This window comes from Sinocyclocheilus rhinocerous, unplaced genomic scaffold (assembly GCF_001515625.1).
Source record: "Sinocyclocheilus rhinocerous isolate Xijiao unplaced genomic scaffold, SAMN03320098_v1.1 scaffold126, whole genome shotgun sequence".
In the NCBI taxonomy this organism is placed as follows: Eukaryota; Metazoa; Chordata; class Actinopteri; order Cypriniformes; family Cyprinidae; genus Sinocyclocheilus; species Sinocyclocheilus rhinocerous.
This window is the reverse complement of record NW_015662929.1, coordinates 247,667-256,686: the sequence shown is the minus strand read 5'-3', so window position 1 is coordinate 256,686 and position 9,020 is coordinate 247,667. Positions and strand designations below refer to the sequence as shown.

Genomic DNA, 9,020 nt, shown 5'->3' with positions numbered 1-9,020 from the left:
AAGGCTGAAGTCTGCAGCATGTCTCTGACAGTGTCTCAAGGTGAGGGTTTGACGGTCATCACCATCGCCTCAAACCCGAAGAGCAAATGGCCCGTACTGTGTCAGATTCTGGGTTTTCTGTGCTGCAGTCCAGTCTGTTCTGTGTCTCAGAATATGAAAGGGAAGCTGATGAACATCCACACTGCTCTTGGGGTGAATTAAACAACTGTCTTTTTAATACAAGACTTTCATTACAAGACTTCTGTCATTTTAAGTTGCTTTTTCATTTGTAAGGTGTGAACAAAAATCTTGTTTTTTTTTTTTATGCCGTAGACTATGCAGATAATAGTTGGAGTCATCAATATTGTGTTTGGGATTTTGCTTAAAAGCTCTAGGATATGGAATAACATTACAGAATCTGGGGTTGTTTTCTGGATCGGTGGAGTGGTAAGAATTTGTCTTATTCTGCTTATTTTTATTTTTATAAACCATTAAATGTGTAATGAGTGAGTCTATATATTAAATTTATCAGTAACAAATTTGAGAGGATGAGAAGGGAGAAATCTACTGTAAAATGCATGTGCAAATTTCCATGTTTATATTCATATTGGTTAATTTAATTACTCAAAAAAATGCCTAAAACACTTTCCTTACACCTTACATGTGAGTGTACGCATCTTAATCATTTTCAAAAAAAAAAAAGAGAGAGTAATATATACACACGCATATTAGTAGTGAACATTTCTTCACCAGATATTAACAATATTTGAAAGCAAGAGCTTCTTTAAAAATAATGTTTTATTAGTATAATGGTTTGATAAGTTTTTAATAAGAACGTTTTTTTACACTACCTGAGCAAGTTGCACAAAAGCATCAAAATGAATTTTATTTATAAAGAACATAGATCTTAATTAGTGTTGTGTTATTGACCCATATATTGCTTTTAATTTTTTGGGGCAGGTAGCGTTTAGGACTTTTTATGTATTTTAATGGAATTTGATTTGCTAGTGTTTATGTCATCAGTTGTGATGGATCCAATGCATTTTGATGATTTTGTTTAGCATAACGAAGATCTGATGAGTCAGAAAACCTAATTTACACTTTTCATTTCAATGACTGTGTTTGGACACTCAGAGGTTTTTAATGTTTTTTTAGGTCCTTGTAATTGGAATTGTGACTGTTCTTGCAGCTAAGTTTCCCAGTCCTTTCCTAGTAAGTTGTCTATCAAAGCCATAATAAACTTATCAGTGTTTTTGGAAGTTATGCTGAGCATCACCAGTTTATATTGTTTGTGTTGTACAGCTGGTCATCACAGTGATTCTGAATGTAGTCAGTGCTGCACTGGCAATCACAGCTGCTGTGCTGTATTCAGTGGACCTGGCAACTGGAAATGGTCTATATTGTGACACCAGTTATTACTCGTCTAATAGCTATGCTGTAACACCTTCCCCTGAACAGACGAGGAGAACCGAGATCTGTGTGAAGTACAAGTATCTCAATAAGGTAATGTTTAATTTTTCGTTTTATTTATTAGATTGTGTAGGATCAAATGACCAAAGTTGGGGAAGCTATTTTAGTTTGTGGTTTCACAAGCTATTGGTAATTCGAAGGTATTGCATGAATCTAATCTTTTGTAAAAGTACTTGAAGTTAGGAGGTCATATATTATAAAAATAAGTAACTATAGGATTATATAATTCATAATTCAATCACAGCCATATCACCCTGCAGCCCGAGACTGGTTGCCCACTGAAGCTAAGCAGGGTTGAGCCTGGTCAGTACCTGGATGGGAGACCTCCTGGGAAAACTAGGTTGCTGTTGGAAGAGGTGTTAGTGAGTGTTAGTGTTTGGGTCCTAATGCCCCAGTATAGTGATGGGGACACTATACTGTCAAAAAGCAGTCTTTCGGATGAGACGTTAAACCGAGGTTCTGACTCTCTGTGGTCATTAAAAATCCCATGGCACTTCTCGTAACGAGTAGGGGTGTAACCCCGGTGTCCTGGCCAAAATTGCCGCCACTGGCCCTTGTCAATCATGGCCTCCTAATAATCCCCATTCACTTGATTGGCTCTATGACTCTCTCTCCTCTCCACCTGTAGCTGGTGTGTGGTGAGCGCACTGGCGCCGTTGTCCTGTGGCTGCCGTCGCATCATCCAAGTGGATGCTGCACACTGGTGGTGGTTGAGGAGTGGTGGGAAAAAACTGTAGTCCATAAAATGCGTTGCACAAATTCGAACATCTGGGTTGTGCTGTTCTGTTGTAAATAAATCTTAACCAATGTTCCCTAATTGCATCCAAATAAAGTGCTTTTGCTTTCGCACTGAAACACAGCGTCTCTCTGACATGGCTGCATCAACACGACTGCTGTTCCTGAAACCACGCCTTCTTTCTTTGCGTGCACATTTGGGCGGCATTATGCTAATATTTCCACATAGTGACGTAGATATGTGGGGGCGTGTTTAAACGAGCCGTTTTAGGTAGGCGTGGTTGACTCTTAACTTTTATAAAGAATATCTCTTTGGATTTGAGACTTGAGTCTTTGCAACTTTACAGATCTTCTTTATGCACCAAGAGCTTGTAACACTCCCAAGAGAAAGGAAAACTTTAAATCGCATTATATGACCCCTTTAAGCATTTGGTGCTGTGATGAACACCACTGTGAATACACAAATCTGAATGGCTGTTTAAACCATAGATATGTATATATGATTTAAACCATTTAAATAGGTTTTTAGAGAGTAGTGCAGCTGCTTTGTTTACATATAACGGCTGCATTTCTGCAGTTTAGTGCCATCTGCTGTCAGAGAGTGAATGTGTTTCATCCAGAGCGTCTCTCTCGCGCTCCGCCATGCGCTTCTCATGCGTGCTTGTTTACATCAGAGCGCACACACGTCTTGACGCAGCATACAGCGGTGTTGTGCACTGTGACCAGTTGATGGGGAAAATATTCTTAAAGTGCATTCAAAATTCTGAATAATTTGTTATAAATAATTATTCTCTGTATTTTGAAGTGTCCACAATAACAATACCGTGCATATTCATTACCGTGATATATGGCATTACCGAACACCGGCACATGACTATATGTGCTATTATTAGAGCACTAGCAGTGTTAGTGTGTGTTTGTACTTGACGGTGTCCAGCTGCAGCTGTGTGCTGATCAGGCTCCTGGACAGATCTGTGGTCTCCCTCTCATGCTCTGCTTTCTGCTGCTGCAGTTCTGTCCGTGTGGCCTCCAGCTCCTTATCAGAGGACTGCAAGGCGACACGCAGATCTCGCACCTCCACCCGCAGCACTGCAGAGAGGTCACAGCAAACAGAGTCCCTCAGATCGACTACTAAATCAACATACGACTCACTCACTGAACTGCACGCTCCACGGCACTGCATCATTACTTCATCAAAGTTGAACGTTTAACATCTGAACTAGGGCTGGGCGATAAATCGATAACGGTGATTATCACGATATAATTTTCCTCGATTAAAACGTTAACACGAGTTATATTCACAAAATATATGGATTGGCTATACACACGAAAACGCAAAGGTGGCGTTTTCAGATTTATCCACTCTGGGAACCGGTTTAAAAAAAAAAATAGAGGTTTCACTGTCCTAAAACGCCGGATCCGTCTGGACGAAACACCAATACGGTACAACATTTTAAGTTAACTAGTTTAAGCCAGATAAAACAAACAGGAGCAGCACTGTGTGCAACGAATACAGTCAGAAGGCTTTTCAATCTACTAAACGCCATCATTTACCATGGATTTACTGTAGTAACACTAAATGCACCGTGGAATTGTGTCAGATATGTGTGGTTTTAACTGTGGTTATCATGATTTAAATGTATGGTACTATGGAAAAACAATGGTTAAAAAAAAAGAAAAAAGAAAAAAAAAAAAAACTCAAACAGATTAATTAAATTTCACCATATAAAAATGAGGTCGCTACAATTTTTACAGATGTTGCTGGTTTTGATAATGAACAAATTTACATCTGCATCCTAACTCATGCTACTACTACTATCAAATGTGCATTTCTAAGAGACAAAATTGCAATATTATTATTAATATTATCAGGCAACACATTTCTTGATTTGAAACAATCACTCATTAGAACGTAGAAACTAAGAAATTGATTTTTCTATTAAGGTATTTATTTTAAGGAAAAATGACTGGAAAAGTGTAAAGAATTCAAAAACGTAGTGTTTGTCATGTTCTGACCACAAAGAGTAGTTTAAAACCAAAATTAAAGGTCTGGGTCCATATTCACAAAACATCTTAAGGCTTAAAAGTAGCTCATAACTCGCCAATTTAGGAGAAAATCTTAAAAATAATGGGTGTCAATCCTAAATTTAGGACTCCTACATTTTTGCTCTTGGAGTATTTCACAAAGCATTTTAGCACTAAAACTAGCTTAGGAGCTTAAACTAGCTTAAACGTTAGCAGTAGTGAAGAGGACTCCTAAGTCACTAAGACCAAGCCACAAACTAGGCCTATCCTCCCCGCTGAAAAAAAAACAATAGAAGCCATCACAGAAATTCTAATGGTTTCCACTATAAATACCATTAAAAACCATCAACTTTTAATCATTAAAAAAAATATATTTATTTTTTGTTATGAAGAATATCAAAAACTTTAGGAGTCAGTTTAAGGTATCAGCACAATAACACACTCAGTAAAATATCGTCTAATTATCGTTATCGATAAAATCCCAGAAAAAAATAGAGATAATATTTTTTGCCAATATCGCACACCCCTACTCGGAACAAACATTTTAGAAACACGCTGCATTTATTTGTACAAATGTTTTCCCATGCATCTTTTTTTGGTTTTGGAGGTTATCCCAACTCCAGATTTTCCTTTGATTATATCCTTGTTTTCATTGATCAGCTCAGCAAGACGTAACAGCTGTTCTTGTGTCCAGTTTGGTTTTCTTTCACATTTGCATGTCTTACTATCAGCCATGATTATTCTACTCTGTTAATTAAAAGGCTGTTAATATGCATATTCACTAATTGTTTATGAGAAGCACACATGTAAGAGGCTGACAATTAGCTGAACATATACTTGTTTAATTAGTGACACTTAGCCTGCATTTTATAATCTTTATTTGAATGAGACTTTTCTTGCATCCAGTTTTTTTTTTTTTTTTTACTATCAGTCATGATTATTCTACTCTGTTAATTAAAAGGCTGTTAATATGCATATTCACTAATTGTTTATGAGAAGCACACATGTAAGAGGCTGACAATTAGCTGAACATATACTTGTTTAATTAGTGACACTTAGCCTGCATTTTATAATCTTTATTTGAATGAGACAATTAACATTTTTTTTTTTTTAAACCTTTATTTGAATACGGCAACATAATATCGCGCTCTACAATATTTCTATGAATAAATCTCTGACAGAGAGTATCAGCCAATCACTGTGTGCATAGCTAATAAGCACGCTGACATCATCCACCCTGCTCTTACTCTGAGCTGAAGACTTCTCTCTATTCCTCAGTAAAAGTGTGTCTCAGCAGCTTTGTGAACAGGTTTTAAGAGAAAAAGACCCCTCCCCTATCAGCCAATCACTGTGTGCATAGCTAATAAGCACGCTGACATCATCCACCCTGCTCTTACTATGAGCTGAAGACTTCTCTCTATTCCTCAGTAAAAGTGTGTCTCAGCAGCTTTGTGAACAGGTTTTAAGAGAAAACTCTTAGCTAAAAACTTTTACTGCTATTTAGGAGAACTCTTAGTGGCAAGATAAAATGTTTTGTGAATACGGGCCCAGATTTCTACAAGTTCACTTTCACAAATCTGCCCTTAAACTTGAAAGAAACAAAAATTTGACATGTATCGTGATAATTATCGATATCGACTGATATGAAAAAAAAAAAAATATATATATATAGTGTTATTTTTTTGGCCATATTGCCCAGCCCTAATCTGAGCTGCTCCAGACTCACCGTCCATCTCTCTCTGTTCATCTTCCAGCTGCTGCTCCAGCGTCCTGACTCTCTCCTGCAGACGCTGCTGTTCTCCCAGCAGTGAGTGTCGCTCGGCACCAAACATCTACAGGTAGAGAGCAATGTCAAACCAATGCATGGACCAGAGCACCAGAAACACCCGACACTACTGCAAACACACCTCCTCTGTGCGACTGGACTTCTCCGTGGCTGTGGTAAACTGTTCCTCCAGCTTGCTGATTTGCTGAAGCAGCTTTCTGTTCTTGGCTTCCTCCTCGTCCAACTGGCCCTGAACACGGAGAGCCTGTTCCTAAAACCCAAACCAAAAAGAAAGTTCAAACATTCCCCACAACACCATCTACAGTAAAACGCAACAGGCAATTGCACTTCAGAACTGCATCAGAAAATATTCATTTCAGTAATCAATTCAAATGATCAAAATCTTATGCAGTATTATGAAAACATGTTTTGGTTACACTTTAGTTTGGCGACCAGTTCTCACTAACTAATCAACTATGACTTTTGACTCAATAGACTCCTAGTTTGCTAGTAATTAGTTAGTAATATGCATGCTAGTTAATATATTTCTAGAGAATAACATGCACAGATTCTGGACCGTAAGATGAGGGATTTATATTATTTGCATAAAAAAAAAAATAAAAAAAAAACTTTCATAAACTACTTTGATATGCTGTTTTGAAGCTTTGCAAATCAGCCCTTAACACAGCAGAAAAGGTACGGTCCTTTCTGAGCACCTGCATTTGTTTGAGTTCTTCAGTGAGCGCTTCACAGGCGAGCTCGCTCATCTCAGGAGGCGGCTGTTCGCTCTGGATGTCATCGACGTCGATATTCTCCTGTCCATTCAGATGGTCTGGGCTAGACAGCGGCACCAGTCGATTACGCAGATTATACGCTTTTGTGGGCGTGGTCAAAATCTGAGGAGCAGCAGCAGCCATAATAAGAGGTTTCTTCTCGAAATCATTTAAAACAGACCGACGTAAAGTGCTCTCTACCTTTATGGTCTCGGCATGAATCTTGTTGAGTTGAGACACTTCATGTTTGCTGTGGGCTTTAGTGGCCTCTAGGATCGTCTCCAGATGCTTGTTGGACTTCTCGAGGTAGCGCTTCTCAGATTCCAGCTCAGCCAGCTGTTTTCTAAAGGGAGTATAATGCTCACAATGCTGCCGCCAAAGACTCAATCCGACAAGCATTTGTGACATGAACGTACTTGTTGACCTCCTTGAATTCCTCGAAGGCTTGAATTGTCGCCGTGAGCTCTGACTGTTTCTGCAGCAGCTGAACCTTCATCCGCTCCACAGAAACTGAGGACAACGTCTCCATGGTGACAGGGGTGGAGTAGATGGGCGGAGCTATTAATAGAGTAACAGTAACTTAGGTGATCTGCTTGTGCTTCAGATTTAATGATAAAGACAAACATAGCATTGCAATTATTGCGCTTTTTTGCAGTCAACACATTCACATGCAGATGATGATCGTAGCATCAATTCATGCAACAGTGGTCTTCCCTAGTTTGCAAATAGAAACAGATAGTTATAAATGTCCAATTCAAATGAACTTTTAGCTGTTAAAAGCGTCACCTCCTGTGCTCTCCTCTGTTCTCTGAGCCTCCAGCAGCTGCAGGAAGGTTTTCTCCAGCGCGGTTAACGACTGAGCCTTGGTCTCGACCGCAGAGCGGACAGAATCCAGAGCACGCAGCGCTCGAACCTCCTCCCGCAGGCCGCAGTTCTCCGCCGCATAACGCATCATCCGTGGGTGGTGCTCCACCTAACAACAACAAAACAGTAGTCAAGTCACCTTTATTTATACAAATAAATAAAGCTTTAGTGCTGTCAAACGATTAATCGTGATTAATCGCATCCAAAATAAAAGTTTTTGTTTACATAATATATGTATGTGTGGTGTATATTTTTTATGTATATATATAAATACACACACATGCATGTATATATTTCAGAAAAATTTATGTTTATATATTAAATATATTTATTTATAATATAAATTATATGAATATAAATATAGACATGTAAATATTTTCAAAATATATACTGTATGTGTATATATACATAATAAAAATACACATAACACACATATTATGCAAACAAAAACGTATTCTGTATGCGATTAATCGCAATTAATCTTTTGACAGCACTATAAAGCTTTAAACAATACTGATTGTGTCAAAGCAGCTTTACAGTGTCAACAGGAAAACAGTTTGTCAATAATGCAAGAGGACAATAACAGAGTCATTTTCCCACTAAAATCAGTTCATTACGGACACTGCAGCTGAACGTTCACACAGGTGAACATACTTCTGGTGTTTTTCAGAGCGAGTAGAAAGAGCTCTTTAAAGTCCCAAGTTATTGGAACCGTGACACATTCTCTTCTGCCTGTAAACCATGAGTGTCTTAAGCACTGTTACACAGGTGCATGTGCAATAATAGTTTATGGTTCATCAAAAAAGCAAGAAGAATATTGTTTAAACATTTTCTAATAAAGATCTGTAAAGCTTATTTGTATTTTACAAAATTATCTTTCAAATACAGTATCCTGAAAAGGGACGTTTGTTTCTCTCTCTCTTTTTTTTTTTTTTTGCAGCCGCAACTGGTAGCCAGTGCAAGGAGATAAAGAGAGGTGTGACCAGTTGATGTTCAGATAAAGGCCAGTTGATGTTCTTTGGATACCTCCCCTCCCCAGGCCAGCCTGAAAGACCTACTGCTAACATCGCTATTGAAGAACTGCTACACTACCATCTTCAATAAATTCTTCTCCCCACAAAAAATTTAGGTCAAGCCTACTTAATTTTTTGTATTTGAGAAATCTAGAACATTGGTGAGCCACCCAAAAGACTGCTCAGCAAAAATACAGTAAAGATGATGATACATGGGGCAACTTTTTAGGGTAGAAGGGGTAGTATGCATTGGCCTGTCTAGACAGATATTGTCTGGACAGGAAGTTAAAGTGGATCATAAAGTGTCAGTTGCTGTATTTACATCCAGAGATGAGAAATGGGTGGGTGAGGGAAGAGAGGATGACACTACAGAGGAAAGATGGAAGGGTGAAAGGG

The 9,020-nt window shown here is 38.4% G+C and overlaps 2 protein-coding genes across 2 annotated transcripts in view; one reads left to right on the top strand and one right to left on the bottom strand.

Moving 5' to 3' along the window:
• Nucleotides 1-9,020, bottom strand: part of LOC107728409 (kinesin-like protein KIF15) — a 62,224-nt gene that overhangs the window by 33,743 nt on the left and 19,461 nt on the right. The window contains exons 13-19 of the mRNA XM_016538570.1: nt 7,534-7,720; nt 7,164-7,305; nt 6,949-7,090; nt 6,691-6,870; nt 6,117-6,245; nt 5,936-6,041; nt 3,108-3,273 (exon numbers count right to left, since the gene is read on the bottom strand). Of these exons, the coding sequence (XP_016394056.1) occupies nt 3,108-3,273; nt 5,936-6,041; nt 6,117-6,245; nt 6,691-6,870; nt 6,949-7,090; nt 7,164-7,305; nt 7,534-7,720 (1,052 nt within the window). The remainder of the gene's footprint in view (nt 1-3,107; nt 3,274-5,935; nt 6,042-6,116; nt 6,246-6,690; nt 6,871-6,948; nt 7,091-7,163; nt 7,306-7,533; nt 7,721-9,020) is intronic.
• On the top strand, nt 7-1,651 carry LOC107728428 (uncharacterized). The gene is made up of 4 exons (XM_016538588.1): nt 7-192; nt 313-426; nt 1,135-1,191; nt 1,282-1,651. Exons 1-4 carry the CDS (start codon nt 19-21, stop codon nt 1,624-1,626), a joined length of 690 nt encoding a protein of 229 aa, XP_016394074.1. The 5' UTR covers nt 7-18; the 3' UTR covers nt 1,627-1,651.

What these genes read in the sequence shown, in the direction of transcription:
- LOC107728428 (XM_016538588.1), top strand. Translation starts at nt 19, where the DNA reads ATGTCTCTGACAGTGTCTCAAGGTGAGGGTTTGACGGTCATCACCATC. An exon ending in ACATCCACACTGCTCTTGGG is followed by an intron (nt 193 to 312) that starts GTGAATTAAACA and finishes TTTATGCCGTAG; the next exon opens with ACTATGCAGATAATAGTTGG. An exon ending in TTTTCTGGATCGGTGGAGTG is followed by an intron (nt 427 to 1,134) that starts GTAAGAATTTGT and finishes ATGTTTTTTTAG; the next exon opens with GTCCTTGTAATTGGAATTGT.